Source organism: Lycorma delicatula, chromosome 7 (genome assembly GCF_047948215.1).
Source record: "Lycorma delicatula isolate Av1 chromosome 7, ASM4794821v1, whole genome shotgun sequence".
Taxonomy (NCBI): domain Eukaryota; kingdom Metazoa; phylum Arthropoda; class Insecta; order Hemiptera; family Fulgoridae; genus Lycorma; species Lycorma delicatula.
The window spans coordinates 45960861-45980215 of NC_134461.1; the positions used below are offsets into that span (position 1 = coordinate 45960861).

The 19355-nt window shown below is 29.9% G+C and overlaps 1 protein-coding gene across 2 annotated transcripts in view; it reads right to left on the reverse strand.

Moving 5' to 3' along the window:
- Positions 1-19355, reverse strand: part of cv-c (RhoGTPase activating protein) — a 1097329-nt gene that overhangs the window by 2930 nt on the left and 1075044 nt on the right. The window contains exons 18-21 of one of the 2 annotated variants that reach the window (XM_075370603.1): positions 17376-17527; positions 14851-15126; positions 13208-13387; positions 8858-9005 (exon numbers count right to left, since the gene is read on the reverse strand). In XM_075370603.1, the coding sequence (XP_075226718.1) occupies positions 8891-9005; positions 13208-13387; positions 14851-15126; positions 17376-17527 (723 nt within the window). In that variant the 3' untranslated portion in view covers positions 8858-8890. Of the gene's footprint in view, positions 1-8779; positions 9006-13207; positions 13388-14850; positions 15127-17375; positions 17528-19355 lie in introns of those variants that run through there. The other variant, XM_075370602.1, reaches the window with a different exon arrangement.

Here is a 19355-nt window from a genome sequence, read left to right on the forward strand (position 1 = left end):
AAGGCAAAACAAAAAATTTATTTTTGTAACACTGGTATCACTTATTAATTTAATATATGACTTAGATGGCACTTGATTCTTTTAATTTATTTACATATACTACAAATTATTATTTAATTGAAACAGGTCATTCAATTGTAACTTATGAAAATAATAAGAAACTAAGTGCATATTCTAAACAGTAATAAATGAAATATAGTTTTTTTATGAAATAATATTTAAATACTTGAATCATCAAGTAGACATAAATAAGAATTCATGGTGACAGAAATAATTTCCTCCATACCTTTATTTTTATGCAAACCTAATATGACCTAAAAAAAACATAAGGCTTTATTATTATAAAGCCTTATGTTTTTTTGACATGTTATTATTCATGTCAATTTATAGCAGTGCAGATATATAAATATCAATTAAACATTTTTTTAATATAAATATCAGTTAAAAATTTTAATAACAATTAAAACTATCAATTATAAATATCAATGAACATGAAAATATTTCAATAACAGTTTTATTTAACTAATGAATTTATAATGATGTAAGTTTGCTTATAATGATGAGAAATGTAATGTAAATCAATTTTAAGAAAGTTTTCTTCTAAGTTTTTCATAATTTGAGGAAAATTAGGTTCTTATTTATTTTATTTTTTTATGTTAATTTAACACAACCTAAAAACTTTTGTCTGGGATTATGATATAAATATTTTGTAGTATCAGGAACCATCTGGATGAAAAGCAAAATAAACTCTACTACTCCATCACAGAGATTGACAAGTCAATATTTTTTTTTTTTTTTAATTAAATAAAAGCAATTGTATTCTTTCTATTGTAATAATAGACTAGTAACAGTAAAAATTATTACACTTTTCTGTTTGTATCCAATGATATTGCTCATATTGAAACTAAAAATCCCTTATTAGCAATTGCATTATGTCCAACTCATTTATTTGTTAATAAGTTCTTGTTCGTAAATCAAATTAAGAGCCAAGATAACATATAAGTTATCTGATACATTACACTTTCTTTAATTTTAGTAAAAATTAATTCTTTGTTTTAAACCATTTAAATCCTTGTTTTATACAATCATTGTTTCCTAGATTTTAATAAAATGCTATATTTTTTTTACTAGAGTTTTGATTATTCTTAAAAAATTTGTACAAATCCTTTTTATCATTAAAATCTGTAGTCTAATACATCAATTTGCATCTATCTACATGAAGATGATAAAAAAATGTGTTCAACAAAATCAGTGAGCAAAGAGAACAAACAATTTTTTAATTTTTATAATAAATTTGGTAAAATAGTTTCATATTATTTGGCATAACCATCATTCAAGGTTTGAATTAATATTAGTTTGAACTTCATTAAAAGGAAAATATTTGAATTTATTAATGGAAAAAACAAACAGTGCACATTAGCATTGCAAACAACACATGTACACAACTAACTAACTAGTTAATATTGCATTATATATATTTTCTTTTGCAACATGAAAATAGAATTGCAGTAATTGGTATTATTAATATGTATGCATTAAATATGGCTTACATCTCATTTATTAATAATTAATAAATAAAAATTTAAACAATAAATAAAAATTTCTTTGTGTAGATCAAGATAAAGGAATAATGTTTGAACTTTTATGATAATATAAATTAATTATGATCATTTTTTAAAATCTTGGAAATATGCTTCCAGATGTTCTAAGTGTGATTAATGTATAATTTCAGACTAAACAACTTTTCTAACCTCTTTAAGATTTGCACCATTAATAAAAGCGTCTGAGAAAAGAACTGCAACATAGTTGCACAACATAAATCTGCGAATGATTTTCTGAAAAAGTACTAAAAATAACAAGTAAAACAATTTTTTTTTAAATATTTAGAAGGGACATCAACTATAGAGATCATTAGCAACTACACCGCTTTGACTCAGAATAAAATTTCCAGATCCTACTGAACTTTAATTGTTAGATGGGATTGAACTCAAATTTTAGGTATTACAGGCAAACACACAATTGCCTATGCCATCAAAGTAGTCACATAATTAATTAATTTACTAATTTTAAATGATCTGAAGTTTAAATTATACAGTCAGTCATCTCAGTCACCTCAGTGTCTATGAAAGAAGAGGCTTTTTATTAGCTGGCAAGAATAGACAACAGTGTAAGGACAAGTGATCATGATAGCAGTGGTCTCCGTCATGGCCGAGAATTATCATTAAATGTACATTTTATCATACAAATGTGTACTTATTTTAGTATTATACCACCAGTTAACAACCATATGTAACATACAATGCATAATATAAACAAACAGTATGATCAATTTTTATTGATGATAAAAACATGTATAGTTAGTTATAAACAAGAAAAAATATCAGAGGCTTACTTATAAGTTTTAATTGCCTGAACAACAGGGTAATTAAAAAAAAATTGTACGATGAGCTCACTTCAAAAACTGTACTACAATAGAGGTGATAAAGCCCTGAGTAAACTCTTAAGGGGTCATAAGGTACATTAAGGATAGTGTAATTATAATGGTAAAACTGTTGACATTACTGATAAGCCAAATTCATACAGTTTCTCCTGAGAATGGTAAAATGATTGATAGAAAGAGAAATAAATTTAGTTTTACACAATTCAATCCTGAAATTAAAAAAGAAAATTGTTTTAATAGCAACCAGTTTATAACTTCAGTTAACTGATTTTTTTTCAGCAAATTATCCTTATATTTCAAACAAATCTGAAAACTTTTAATTAAAAAACATTAATTAGTAATTAAAAAATTAAGATGTAACAAATATTCATATATATAAATAATACCAATTTTATTTAGCATTAGCTAAAGTTTGTTAAAAAAAATTAAATTAATATTAATAAATGGTCAGTTGTATATGGTGTGGATAAGTTAAAATTTTTTGTGTGAGTTTTTTTTTTGTTTGCAATTTTAAGCAAGAAGTGATCAGTGACAATATTAATCCAATTGTGGAGTTGATAAGTCTAAAAACACATTAGAATATCCTGCTTGGATATTCACAAAATTCGAACATTTATGATAGAATCTCCAATCTAACCTACCTTTTGTTTATTATTATTATTATAGTGCTAGACCCAGCTAATCACCATAATCAAACATTTTGAATTTGTTACTCCCTCTCACTAAGTATTTGAAAATAATGATGTATCTGGAAAAATGTCTACAGAAAGCAAACTAACAACATGAGTATTTCTGGAAAACCACCCACTGAAACAGATCATTCGAATAATGTAACTGTTACTACCTATTAAAATGGTAAAGAAAACAAGTTATGCCAGTGATCCCCAGAAATTGACTTACCCATGCAAGAACCAAGCATAGTGGTGGGCACCATTGAAGATATACTCGTAAGTACTTTATATCATGGCTATTGGAAAATTAGTCACTCCTAAGAATATCATATTTGCATCAAATCTCTATGAATCATGTACATATATTTACCTATCACCTAGTGACCTTGTAAAATCAATTATGACAAAAATTGTAAAATCAATCTAGGAAACCAGCTTCTTGAAATACATCCCGTATTAACTAAATTCCAAAGAATAATTTTCTCCAATGTTTGTCAGGTCATTCTTACTGAAAATACTTGAGAATGAATTGCAACAACTAGATATTCATCTTGGAAAAACTATTACTTTTTACACATTTTTGCAGGACTGGACTACAAGCATGTGCTTAGATTTCACCAGGAATACATCCCAATGATGTAGAAAAGATACTAGGAACAATGAATTTGACTTTCAATGGATTACCATATTGGATATAACTTTCTGTTGATGCAGTCTCTTGCTTTCTTTGTAAACAACTAGAGACTTAATTACACATGTAGCTAAAAACTGCAAGCTACCAGAGAAGAGTCTTTCAAATCAACAAGTATCTTTAAAAGAGGTAGACTATCAAATTATAATAGACTACTTTTCCTAGCCTCAGTCAATCTCATACAGGTTGGCCCATTAAAACATGCAAAAGAGCATTTTCTACAAACACAATCTCCAATGACCACCGAAGACGTGTCAAACACACAGCAAAAACATCAACTAGCCCTGTGGAAAGCCTATCAATAGAACAGGAAAAACAGTAAAAGGCTGCTGACAAGTTTGGTAAGGATTTAGGTAGAACTTTTAGTAGAAATTTTACAGGCAAACAACAACTTATATTCTAAGTTACATTGATTTCAAGAGTTTTCTGGATCACTGCAAGGGCAATCCAAACATACTAGACCTCGCGTTACAATATACAGTTGTCCAATATAGGAGATCTTATACACAAGCTTTGGGAAATATACCCAAAATTATTGGAAGGAAGCATAAAAACTAAATTTATGCATGTAATAAACAAATTGGTGTGATACATTCAACAGATGAAAGATTGAGGCAAAGGAATTAGGAGCATGTCTGACAAAGAGTGCAACAACTTCTCACAATGAACATTTATAGATTGTCTAACATATATAGTTATTCATTCAGATAATTTTTAAGTACATAGACACAATCTGTCAAATTAACAATTTAATTTCAGTGGAACATTAAAGGATTTTACCCACAAAGCAAAAACTTGCAGTTTTTGATTAATTACCTGGATCCTACCCTTTCTTTTTCCTGTTTAGCCTCCGGTAACTACCGTTTAGATAATACCAATATTTGCAAAATAAACTTTAAGGGAGCCAGCCACAGTGTCATATTAAAGAAATATAATGGTGTTTTAAGGAATACGTTGAACGCTTTCCATACCAGCAATGGAAAGACCATTTATATTAGAAACAGACTGAATTTTACACTAATACATTTAAATCCTTCTCTTGAAACTGTGGCTTTAACTGTTCATGCAGAATTTTGGAAAATTGATTATTTATTAAATTTTTCCCTAACAGTCAGGAAATTACACTGTTAGGAATTAATCAATATAGTTAGACAACTACCTAAACCATTTCTAATCATGAGCAATTTTAATGTTCGTAGCTTCAATTGGGACTCCAACAAATTGGACGTTAGGAGGTAAAATTGTAGAAAGGCTTCTTGAAAATCCAGAACTTGTCTTCTTAAAGCAGAACAAATATACACATTTTAACAACTCATGCAAGGACTTTAGTGCCACCGACCTTGCTGTATGTAGCACCTAAACTGCCTACCTGTTTGAATGGGAAGTGTAACAGGAACTATACGGTAGTTATCATTTTCCCATTAAAATAGCAATTAGGTATGACAAAGGGTTCAATCATTCGGAAAGAATAAACCCTAGATGGCTATTGCAGCATGCAATAAATTCAACTAGAATAAATTCAAAAAGCTCATTTCTGATAGTATTGATGATTTACATCAAATAGATAATGGAAATTTCAACAGATAAATATTACAAATTTCACAGATCTCATAACACATGCTGCAGAAATCAGTATGCCCAAAACATCTGGATCTATTTATTAAAAAGCGTATCCCTTGGTGAAATAAGGAATGCAGGAAAGTAATGCGTGCGAGAAGGTCTTCAACAATACCTTGCAAACCTATTCAACACAATTTAACTAAAAGTGTAGCAAAGCCTTACCAGAATTGTAATACAGCAGAGAGATATCCAGTTGCTTTAACATACACTCTATACAAAGTAATGGAGAAAATAATAAAGAAAAGGTTAAATCTAGAAGAAAATAATTTTCTCTCCCCATATCAACACGAATTTTGGGAAAAAAGTTCTACAACCTGCTATCTAAACAATATATTTGTGAAGCATTCACCTCTTAAGAACATCTTCTTGCAGTAACTTTAGTTAACACAAAAGCCCATGAAATCGTTTAGAAGAAGAGAATAATAATGATTTTGCTACAAAATGGAATTAACGGAAGTATATTAATCTTTGTAGCGAATTTTCTAAAACGGTCCATGTTAAAGTAAAAAGTGTACTTCCATCAGACATATTCGAGATAAAGAATGGAGTCCCTCAGTGGGTCTGTTCTTAGTGTAATCTCTTTCTGGTAGCTATAAATGGAATAATTCATGTAATTAATCAGCCAATAAAAAATGTATCTTTACCAATGATTTCACATCACTTACAGACATAAGAAGATAAAGAGGCAGTACAAACTTCAATAAATTTGTTACAAAAATGAATACTTAGCAATGGCTTTCAGTGAATAAAAAAAATCTTATTTTAAAATTGATTGTTTTTCCAAAACAATGAAATGAACGTAAGAAAGATGTCAAATTAGGTCTAGGTGAGAATGAGATAAAAAGAATACACAAAATTAAAACCTTGGGTATGATTTTTGATGAAAAATTTAATTGGTTGAGCCATGTTAACATAATAAGGCTGAATGTATAAGGAGAATTAACATTATCAAATTTTTATGATGCTATGAATGGGGTGCAAGCAATCATTACTCTCAACACCTACAAAAGCATAATATTGTCACAAAGTTTGATTACGAATCAATATTTTACAATTCTGCGAAATAAAAGATTAAAGGTCCATTAAACTACATACACAATACCTGCATTCAACTATTCACAAGAGCATTTGTAACAAGCCCAATAATCAGTATACTAGCAGAATCCCATGAACTCCTCCCATTGCTGTATCAGAGATAATATCAGATCATTAAATATGCTGTCAGAAGGTCATGTTTTCCTAAATATTTAAGACAAGGGGCTAGAACTGTCTGATAAGAAGAAATCCGTATCCCAACCTTTAGTCAAAGATTGAATGTTTACCTGCAGGAAAGATTGTTTACCTTTCGAAGATTGAATATTTGTCGAATACTAACTGTAAATAAAGTTTAAGTAAAAATGTAGTCAGAATCCTACTCAATGAAATTACTCAGATGTACAAAGATTATATACATGTTTATGCAGAGGGCTCTGTCTCTGTTGCAGGATGTCTCTGTCTCTGTCTCCAGGAAATCTGAGCCAATCATTCAGAAAGTTTATGGGACTCTTTCAAATTCAAAAGAAGGTGGTATTTATTTATTTATCTATTTGGATTCCAAGTTATTTAGGCATTCACGAAAATGAACAAGCTGATGAAGCTGCTAAGAGAACAAATGGAGTCTAAGTAGACTTGATGGATCAGAGTGACATCACAAAGGAAACCTGCATTAAACTAAATACCCACTGGAACAAATTTTGGATGCTAAGTTCACCCATAGGCCTACATAGAATTAAGGAGAGTGTTTTTGAAGAACCATTTGTCCCTTACAACAGATGAAGTCAAGTTATCCTGACATGACTGAGGATTGGATACACTAAATTAAGCCATGCCGATCTGCTTACCAGTCCTTGATCTGAGGTTTGTAACGTACAATAAACCATCTTCTAGACTCTCCAAAATTCAGAGCTAGATGTCACCACTTAAAGTTAGGACAAAATATGAAGATGATGTTTGGTCAAGAGGGTGACATGACGATATTAAATTTTTATACGATAACGAACTGATGAACTTAATTTAATAAATTTTAATATCCGTAATGGTTTATGTAAGATTGCTTAAACAGTGGTGATGCTCTAATGTTCAATTATCTGTTTAGTGTTTAATGTTCAACAAATTTCTAACTTTAACTCTTAAATATTAGTTATTTGTAAACTACTTTCTGTTACTCTAAGTCACTAATAACCTAATGGTTGATGCGACTACAAAAAAAAGAAGATTAATAAATACTTTTGAAAATTGGTTTGCTGCAGTACTTTGTAATAAAAAATATAAAACTAATAATAACTAGTACTATATGTTGCTGCCACTAGTTGAATATGTTCTTAATTAAATATAATAAGACCTTTAGCTGTAAATGGTTTATTATCAGAGGATAGATTAAAAATAATTTTAAAAGATTACATACAGCATAAAATAGTGTGCATACACAAGATTGTTACAGCAGCACTAAGATTTTAAAGTTATATACTTGAACGAATAAATAAAACTATTCAAATAAGTGGCAGGAACAATGAAAGTATAGTTTTGATTATATTTTATAAGATTTATTATAATCCACTAATTACACTGAATATTTAAAATATATTTAACATATAATCTTTTCTTATTTATATATTATTTCATCTGTTTAAAAAGTACCTGCAGTCAAATAAAATAGTACTTTTTGAATTTAAAAATATTTGGCAGTGTTTAAATACAATTTTTTTGTCTTCTGATTGCTTCTAATTTAGTAATACACCTTTGAATTAAGTTTAAGTAATATATTAACAAAAGCAAAGATTAATCAATACAGATATGATTTCTTTTCTACTACATCATCAGTAGTGCTTACTGCATTTGTTAACATAATTAATTATAGATTAAAAACTCTATCATACCACAAGTTGTAAGTAAATATTGATTTAAATACAGTTATTAATTTCAACTGAGTAATCTTTAAACTGTCATTCACAGATTCTGTGTAAATTAATCACTCAGGCAAGTAAATAAAAAAAAAGGCACACAACTTAAAAATAATGACTAACTTAACCTAAAGACATATTCAAATAAAAATCAATACTTCAATACAAACAACATAACATTGAATACTATAAATTTTTTTCAAATGGTTTATTTACAAATGTAAACTATATCTAAATAAACACTTAATAGTAACTAGTGGTAGCTTTTAATCTAAAATAATTATAAAACAGAAATGTAAAATAATGTATTCCAAACTGATATTATTAATATTATTATTTATTTACAATTATTACTCTGAATAATACTAATAATATAATAATATTTATAATTTATTTGAATTAACTGTTAATTTGGTTGGATTACTAACTATAAAAATTTATTCATATGATATTACTGTTCAGAAGTAGACAACACAAACATGGTATCACGACTTACATTATTTAACATAACATAAAAGGGAGATAATAATCAGACTTTACTCTCTGGTCCCTCAGCAACATGTTTAAATGAGCTACGAATTTTAGCAAGGTGAAGAGCACAAATGTGACCATAGCTTTTATTATACCATTCTGGTGTTCTTCCTCTGTAAATAAAGGTAAAATAATATTAAGTAAAAAAAAACAACACATTAAACAAACTAAATAGCCACACTCACTAAACATTCTTCCACACTGCAATTAATGAATAGTGGTGTTCATTAAATCCCAATGATTAAAGTATATTAATAAAACAGACATTCAAATTTAAATAAAAGAACTAATTTTTGTGAATTTAAGTGATCATAGGATTCAACAATTCAGCATCACAGAATATTAAATTGACTTTCAGGGGAGACCATATCATCAGTTGGTACATAATTCTACAATTATATCAAATAACAAAAACAAAAAAGAAATAAAGATTTACAAATTTAGAAAACATACACCCTAACAACTACAAAATTTGTAACAACACAACTTTACTGTTGTTATTTGATGGTGGATGGTGGTAAAGTTCATTGCGTTTGGTGGTTAAGTTTTTGTTTTTCGAGTTTAACTGGCTCAGTGGTCATTATGATGATGAATTATTTGAATTTTCAGAACGTTTTACACCCCCCCCCCCACACACACACACACACACGTATAAATATATATAAACTTAAACTAACAACCATTTCTTTTTTCACCTTACAATTATTGAGTACCATTTTGTGGATATTTCTTTCAATTATTTTTCATTACAAACTACCACACAATTTCATTTTTTTAATTTTTGATTTCATACAGAAAGCAATCAGAAAGCTTCTCCTAATCATCTAAAAATGAAAAACTAGAACAAAGCCATAATATTGATCTATTAAAAAGGATATGAAATTTTGAATGAAAATAAATATGAAGTGATCATGAAATGTACAAAAAAAAAATTGTTGGCAGCAGTATACAAAATAAAAAAGAGAAGGCACTCCATAGAAATTAAAAACAGCAAACTAAGATGGGTTTAAAAAATGTAGTACTTAAAAGTAGCCCTAAGAAGAAGGTGCAAGTTAAAAGCAGAAATGTATTAAAAACTAAACAGTAAATGCACAATCTGTAAACTACCTCATTTTGAATTTACAGGAATGACTTTCAATCAAAAGAAAAGAAAGACTTAAACTAAGATTTTGAATATAATTAGATTTAAATTTCTGCTGCATAATGTAGAAAATGAAGAAAAATGTGATAAACCAATACAACTTATCTAGAGGGCAAGTGGAATTTCAACTAATTACATGATAATGCCATATGTTAATCTGGTATCCTCTAAGCACAAATAAAAAAAAAAAGAAAAAAGAAAAATAATGTTTCAAACTGCTGATTTCTTCATTTAAATCTTTATTATAATACACCACATTGTCAGCAATGGCTTATCACTCATATATCTTCAAGCGGTATTTAACAAAGAATACATTACATATAATAAGACTGGATCACGTGCTCTGTGAAGGTTGAATAAGTACAAACTTTCATTACGACTAGATTGACTCGTTTATTTTTTGTGATTCCTTAATGACCCCTGAATCAAGTAGAAAATAACATATGTACTGTGCTTGTTAACAAATATAGGGTAGCACACGAAATGATCCAACATTTGTTTTGGCAATAATTGTTTAGCTTAATAATTATTGTGTTTTATGTAGACAGAAGTGACAGCAGTTCATGAATATTAGTTTCTTCTCTTTTTGAGTGCGCTGTTTATGTATCATTCCAAAATTGCTGACAAAGGAAGACTGATTGTTGAATAGTGCGTAAAGTCTGTGTTGTTTTTTAATGAAACAAAAGTGTGGTGCTTACACAAAGACAATTTCATGCAAATTTTCAAACTCGGTGGTCGCCCTCAATTAAAACAATACACAGACTTAACAAAAAACTTAATAGTGATGGTTCAGTATTTGAAAGTAAACATGAATGATCTGCCAATGATCATTCTCCACAGAATGTCGAAGCTGTCAGAGCGGCTTTGCTGAGGAGTTTGGGCAAATCAATAAGAAAAGCAGCAGCACAACTTGGGATTTCTAGGTGATCTGTGCAGCAAATTTAAAAAATTGATCTGCAAATAATAACAATGTTGCCTAAATTAATGATTGACCACAAATATTAAAGAATGGCACTTCTCTGATGGGCTGTGAACCAAGACGTATTGTTGAACAATGTTTGGGTTTCAGATACGGCACATTTTCACCTCGATGGGGTTGTTGATAAATGAAATGTGTGTTTTTGGGCTTCTAAAAATTCACACGTACTTCAAGAAAAGGTGCATCGCCCTCCAAGAATTACAGTACGGGCTGTTATCTCAAGTCTGTTATCTCAATGGGGTAATATGGCCGTTCTATTTTGAACAGACAGTGAATAGTGTTATCTAGACATGATGCATAACATTTTTGTTCTTCAGCTTCTTGCAAAAGGGTTTCAATTAGAAAACAACTGGTTCATGCAGGATAGAGCCACACCACACACAGCTAATATGACTTTCTGCATGAAACTTTTAATGCAAATGTCATTTCAAACCAATTTCCTAATAGTTTTGCATGTGGACAGAACTGGCTCCTGAAAGTCCTGATTTGAATCCATGTGATTATTTTCTTTGAAAATTTCTAAAGTAAGAATTTTCCCTAAACATCCTTGTACAGTGATGGAACTGCAAGAGCTGATCATTGAGGCATGCAACGAGATAAATAAGAATATATGTCGTCTAATTATTAACAAGATAGGAGTTTGTGTTGAAGAAGTTGCTAGACGTGATGGTGGTCATATTGATCATGTGATAAGCAGAACATAATCTACAGGTGGAAGAGTAAATACGTTGTATTTTACTTTTCTCTATTGCCATTCAAATAAATATTTTTCAACAAAACCAAATGTTGGATCATTTCTTGCGCTATTCTGTACGTGTGTATATTTAAAATAATACTACTCTTGAAGTATGGTTCAAGCAATAATAGATACAGTAGTCCCTGTTAACCAAATTACTCAGGACCAATGGAGTCTGGTCCAAAAAACCAAAGAATTTTTTTTTATGAATAAGAGATGCTGTAGGTAGTATTTTTTGTACAGTAATAACCAATATTTAAGCTTTTGGACTTATACTGTAACAATACATTTTTAAAGAAGTATCAGATATACTGTACTTTTGTACATAATTAATCCTATTAAAACTAAAATAATTGCATAGGTAAAGTATTATGTAGGATATACAGTACAGTATACAGTACTTACATTTATTTTATTTGTTTCACTGCAGTGCCAATTACTGTACTGTATCTATTTTATTTTGAACACTGCTTTGTATTACACTTTAATTTTCAGTTTTGTACTACGCACTATTACATATATGCTACATTAAAGAAAAACAAAAAAAAGTACTATAAACTGATACTGTACTGTATAAATTATATTGTGTACTGATACTGTACACAATAAATTTAAACAATTCAATTGATTACTTTTGTTGTAAATAATTTTTTATTTTTGTTTGTTTGGCTGCTGCAACACTTTGTTTTTAAAGCACTTATTTATGTACCCAGCACTTATTTATTGTCGCAGATGATATTTCAGTTCGTGCCACGGCTACATTGTAAATTACATCTCTAACTGTAATTTTTCTAATTAAATTAAGCAAATATACATTAATGTCTTCTTTTTCTTCTAGAATTAAAGATAAAATTTTCTTCCAGTACTGCCTCTTTAATAATTCTATAACTAGCTGAGGAAATATACGAGTCAGACATGTGTCATATAGTAGTGTGTAAAGTCTCCATGTGTTTTACAAATAATTAAAATTAATTATTCTGTAAAAAATTAGAGGGTATCATTTAACCCAAAGAATCAGTTAAACAGTAATTTTAGGGGTTTGACAGTTAACCTAGAGAGTTGGTTAAATGGAGGGCAGATAACAGGGTGACATTTGCATTCCAATCACAGCGCACAAGTGTATGGTGGTAATTACCAGTGTGTGACATGATACAAGGTATCATGATAATATCCAGATTAATCTGGTAAAAGAAAGTTTGCCAAATGATTCCTACTGGAATACTAAGTGATTATGTTTATATTCTTTAAGAAAATCAATTTTAGATGAAGATATAGGAAGAAATTACTACTAGACAAATATATCTTGAATAAAGGCACATATGTCAGATAATTCAAGACCTAGCATAAAAAATACATCTCCCAAGCTAATTACTTTACTATATATAAATAAAATTAATTATTTTACAGAATTAATTTAAAAATCTTATCATAACGAAAAAAATTAGAAATTATTACTTACTTGGTATCAACACGAGACAGATGCATAATACGTGATCGCCCAGACCCGCAGGGTTCAATCAGGTAACGAGAAGCAAGAACAATACCACGTATTCCACCCGCAAGTACTGAACTCTCACTGTATTCAACAGATGTTTCTACTATGACACATGCTCCCTTCCCTAATTCAGTCTTCCACGTTCTGTAAATATTCAATTATATATACAGTTTAATAGTCCCATTAAATATTTGTTAAATGTATAAAAATTTGCTTTCAGAAAATGATTTCAAGAGCTATAGCAGCAACATTATAAATATTAAAAGTGAGTCAGTTTTAAATCTGTTTTTTTTTTTTTTTAATGCTTTATCACATTTTTTTTATTCTGAATAATAAAACTATACATGAAATTAATTTTGAAGAATGCATAATTATTATACTGAAAGCTAAATGTAGACAGCTGTACAAATTAAGTGAATCAAAATGATACATGTGAATCAATGTTCTCAAATTTACACTTTGTTTACATCTATTTACATTTACATATGATATATATTATCAGAAAAGTTATAAGTTATTAAGGGTATTGCTGCTGGTTACTATTCAGTAGATGTATTTTACATCATCTTCTTTATTCAATTGTAAATTTGACAATAGTACTCTCATATTGTTACACAATTTGACCTGAAACACTAATTCTACCATTACCATAACTAATTCTATTTAAATCAGATGAAAAATGTAAGTGTCCATCTTACATTTATTTTTTATATCAGACTTATTTTGACACAAGGGCTCTAGTTAAGTAGATAATGCAAACCAATGAGGAAAGTTGAAGGAGGAAAAAACAAAGGAGGCTGGAGCTATGAGTATAAGAAACAAAGGAATAAAGAAAAAAAACAACAGTCAAAAAACATTAAATGAATTACAGTAATAACAAGGCAAGCCTTATAATAGGTTAGTCATTCAAGAACCTTGGTAACACTATAAGTCTGTGTAAAGTATGTTTATAGTAATAAGACTTATAGCATGCTTATAGTAATAAGTAAATTAGTTCTACAACACAGTCATAAACTTTACATTTTAGAAGAACAAACTTCTACCTACTTTGTATATTTTAAACCACTTACCAATACTAACATATTCAATATAAACATTATCCTATCAGAGAAGGGAAGAACCATTTAATCACAAAAAAAATTAAGTTTTCCAATCTACACAAAAAAAAAAATTAGGACTGAATCAGATATAAAGAAATAGAGACAAGAGGTACACATAGATTAGATCATGGTAGAAACAATTATTCAACCATTTAATTGCAGTGGTATGATCATGAAAGAAACATGTAGGATAACTAAATAAAAAAAAATAAAAGTAGGAATTAACAGAAAAGGAATAGTGTGCACACTGAGATTAGCAGAGATATATGTTTTGAGAAAAGATATGTGTGAAAGAGAAAGGGCAAAACATGCAATTATCTGATCTTAAACTCATTTTAAAAAACTGAAAATTTGAAGTGCAAATAAAAAACCTTTCTTTTATCAGATTTTTTATTAAAAGCTAGATTAGGCTTTCAAAATCTGAATAAATGAAATAAAATGCTAAAATCAAGGCAAAATTATTTATTTTAGATTAAAAATAGAAAGATAACTACATAACCTATTTACCTTAGTACACAATAATCTTTTGGTGGAAGAGGCAACATGCTTGCGGTAACATATTGAAAAATTTCTGCTTGAGGTTCAAGACGAGTTACAACACGCCATTTCAAAAGAGATGAATCCCAAAGTTGTCGTTCTCTTAAAACTCTGTGAAGTAGTTCAGTCGGTGGAGCCTCTACTTCTGTACTAACACGCCATAACCTTAATGGATGACCATCACCAACCTTTTTATATGCCATTTCAACTTCCATCCAATTATTTACACTTACCCAGCCACGGCTTCTATAAAATCAATTAACAAGAAAAAATTAGATAACAAACCACTAACTACACAACATTATAATTTGTAAAAAAATAAATGATTAATAATTTTTCTAAATACTTTACTCATTTTCCCTGATATGGCATGGAACTTGTTCTTGAAGATTAGTTTTGGATCCGATTTGCATTTAATATAGTTGCTGATATGAAATTAACAGAGTGACTGATTTTACTTTAAAAAATGTATATGTATTAATTTAAAAAATTCAATAACATCAATATAAAATTATTAATCAACTCCAGATAATATGACAGTCCTGTTCACAATGAGAACTAATAGACTTATGTTAATTAAAAGAATTGAATTATGTTAATTAAAGTTTTTTTTTTGAGTTCATCAGTTTTTATCTTCCCTCCCTGGAGCCAGACCCGATACCAAGCATGAACACAGTTCCAAGGGGTGCCATTGCCTCAAATTGCCTAGTCGAGAACTGACGTTTCCCCCAGGCAGCCGGGACTCTGTCTCTAATTAGCTGTCATGCCTCTAATGAGGGGGAGCTCATACAGATTCCTCCACTGGATTCCAGTCTTGACGCCACACCTAAAATGAGGAACTCCAAAGGGATCCCCCACCGGGACAACAGTCTTACTTTGCCCCCCTCATCGAAGTCTGATCAGAATACTAAGGGAGTCCCTGTCCAATTACCGGCAACAGGACACCTAAGCGGCCTATCCCTCCTGGACAGGGCTGCCATTAAGACTTTCAGGTCTTCCCCAAACACAGGAAAAGCACCTCATTATTTGGTCTTGGTCTTGGTCGTGTTCCCCAAGAGAATGCCCCTGAGAATTACAAAGGGTACATTTGGCCTACATTGGGCAATCCTTACGTAGATGCCCTGCAATCCCACATCCCCGCAGGGGAAGACACTCGCCTTGTAAAACTTCCAGTCGCCACACCACCTCCCCTGTTGGGCTTTAATGGGAGTCGTCTATTGCCCTCTGACTTTTTACATCTCATAGTAATAAGCCTGCCCTCGTTGGGATGCCACCGATGTAAATGTCTCAGTAGACATTTGCATCGGTGATTTAATAACTCGGCTTATTGCCTTCATGTAGGCCTCATCAGGACATCTTGAATGTCCTACATCATATCCCTCTAGTTAACCGAGCTCGCGGAAGCATGAACCCCGCGCCTAGTTCTACTTATTATGAGCCAATTACCGTAAATGTCTCAAAATTCGAGGCAAAGTAAACACAACATACCACCAAACATGTTGATTGCAACAATGAAATTTGGTCCTAGTTCCCTTACGAAACTCAATTTGAAGTTGAAACAATGTTGAAACCGCAATCCCACAGTTGAAACAATGTCGTCACATATTGGGACTGCTGCAGGATCCAGCCCAGTGCCCAATCTCCTAATAACTATAGCAACACTCCTGAGCTGACATCCTTGAAACCCGGCAAGACACCCACCCAATGTGGATGCAGCTGTCCTTCAGCAATTTATCTATGAGCAGAGGCAGAACTGCCACCGTTGTCACTTACTAATTAAAAGTACTTACATAACTATTGTAACTAGCTAAAATTATCATATTAAATTTCTATGCATAAAGTTGGCTTTCTTCACAATTTTTCCCTTTTATGCACTAATCTTACAAACATTATCTGCAGTGTTATTTTTAGATATGAATTCTATTATATTACTGATTGATAGCGTCTTTTTTCCAAATAAGTCTGTTCTTTAGAAAGTTTTTATCACTCCACTATATATTAAATATAAATAGTTCATTGTATGAAGCTGCAATTCATATCTTATTGATAAACACAGTACAGAAAGTACATAAACATACATATATAAAGTGTAAGTATGTAAACCTTTTCTCATAAAAGATGTAGAATTATCTTGTGGAATGTATCATGTTTTAACCTGTAAAGAATTGCAAATTACAACTCAACATAAGTGAATCAGAGAAATATTGACAACAAGGAATATAGAATGGCTAAATATTAATACAGAATAACTAACAACTCTGTAACTACAGGTATTATAAATGAATATAAAAAATAAAATAAGCATAGACTAAAAGAACCAAATAAGTATATATATTGAGTTGTCCTTAGATATAATAGTGTGCTACTAAAACATTACTCAATCCTTGCACTTTTTTTACCAGTTCTACATCTACATCATTAATCAGTTTTTGAATTTTTAATGGTTTTTTACAATACATCATTAAAAAAATTGTAATAAAAGTAAAAAAACATACTTATCACGGGCTTCCTTTAGTAATGCTGTAGTACAAGCTTGCATATAACCTCTCCAATCTTGATTCATTTCAGCTCCAAGTTCTTCTAATGCGACAGGTACACTTTCTTCCATGTAACTAAACCTACATTGACTCAACATTTCTTCACATACCTTAAAACAAGAGATACTAAATCTTAAAAAACTATTTTAACACAAATTAAAAAAGATTTCACTTAAAAAATTCATTAAATAGTGGCATTAAAGTAATGTCTAATGACGGTACACATGACAAAGAAATATGACTATTAAATTAATAACACATAGTTTTACAAATATTATTATCATCTTTTATGACTGCATAGAATAACTTTAGTCAGTCCATTACTCAAATCTCTTCGACGGGACTGATTGGGCCTTCTGATCCTCCCACTACTTTTTCATATGTTCCAATCTTTGTGCCCTTTCTAGTTTTAAAAATATTCGTGTTGTGAGTTTTTTTCTTGTGAATGTGAAGCGAGTATTTTTGTTCTTGATTTTCTTGTTTAATTTTTAGGGTTACCTATTTTGATTTTATTACTGTTTACGTTTGCTTCTTTTAATCACGTTGTTTTTTGGCATAATTTCTGTCTTTTCAAATGATATTTTGAGGCCAATTTTATTGGCAATGTTTTGAAGGTCTAATATCTGTGATTTATCTTTGTCGATGTTGCTTGCTAGCAGTGCCAGGTCGTGGCAAAACCAAGACAGTTGGTTTTGATTTTTCTGTTCATTTTTACTTTTGAGGGGCATTTTTTGAGCCATTCCCTCATTACAATTTCTAGAGTACAGTTGAATAATAGCAGTGAGAGCCCATTGACTTGGTGCAGTCCTGTTTTGATCTTAAATGGTCCCAAGAGCTCGCCTCTGAAGTTTACGTTTGACTCAGTGTTTATGAGGGTCAATATTATCATGTTTATTAATTTGGTATGAAGTCAAAGGTATCTTAGAATTTTTATTAACATAAAAATACGAAAAATATTTTAAAAACCCAATAACATAACATTCCACACATGAAAATGTTAACGGTTATTTAACTCATAAAACTCGTTCAATTAAGGTATTATTATTATTTTTAACTGGATTTAAAAGCTCATGGTTATTATATTACTTTAAAACAGTAATTAGATTACAAAAAAAAACATAAAAGACTAAAGACAATGTAAATATAGAAAAGAAAAAATCCAGTCACTTGACCCCTGTATCAGAGAATAACAGCAGCCATGAAGTGATTCCAGCAGCTATGTTTGACAGAATGTGGAATGAAGTGGATTATTGGTTTGACATCTGTATGACTTTAAACAGTGCTTATACTGAGTTTCATTAAGAGGTGAAAAAACATTTAGACTTTGTACTTTCACATAATAAAAACATATATTTGTAATTCTAAATATAATAAAGTAACACAGTAAACAGACAAGTCAAACCACCACATTAATTCCAAGTATAGATTTTGTGGGATCCCTCACCTTCAGATGGTATTCAATTCTATAATTACATTAAAATAAAATGTTATAATTTATGAACTTTGGAAATTCAAAATCCAAAATTCACAAATTACAAAATCAGTTTATTTAAATGCAGTTATAGAATTAAATACCAATTGAAGATGCAGGATTTCATGAAAATAGATTCTTGGCATTAATATGTTAAGTTTACTAATCTTATTTACTAAGTTTTGGCAATTTAAATTTCATTTAACATTAAATTTTATTAGCACAGTGGCCAATATATGCTATATATAATATTACAAAATGTTTATATTTATTTAATATTATAAAACTTTTTTTTTAGAAAAACGTTTATTTTTTAAGATTAATATTCCAATTTTTTAAGGTTAATGTTTCTTACTAATAAATTTATGCAAAAAAGATTTTGTGTATATAATAATAATCATTATTCTTGAATACCATGTTGAAATGTAATAATGCTTTAAAATTATTAAAGACTCACGTTTACATAT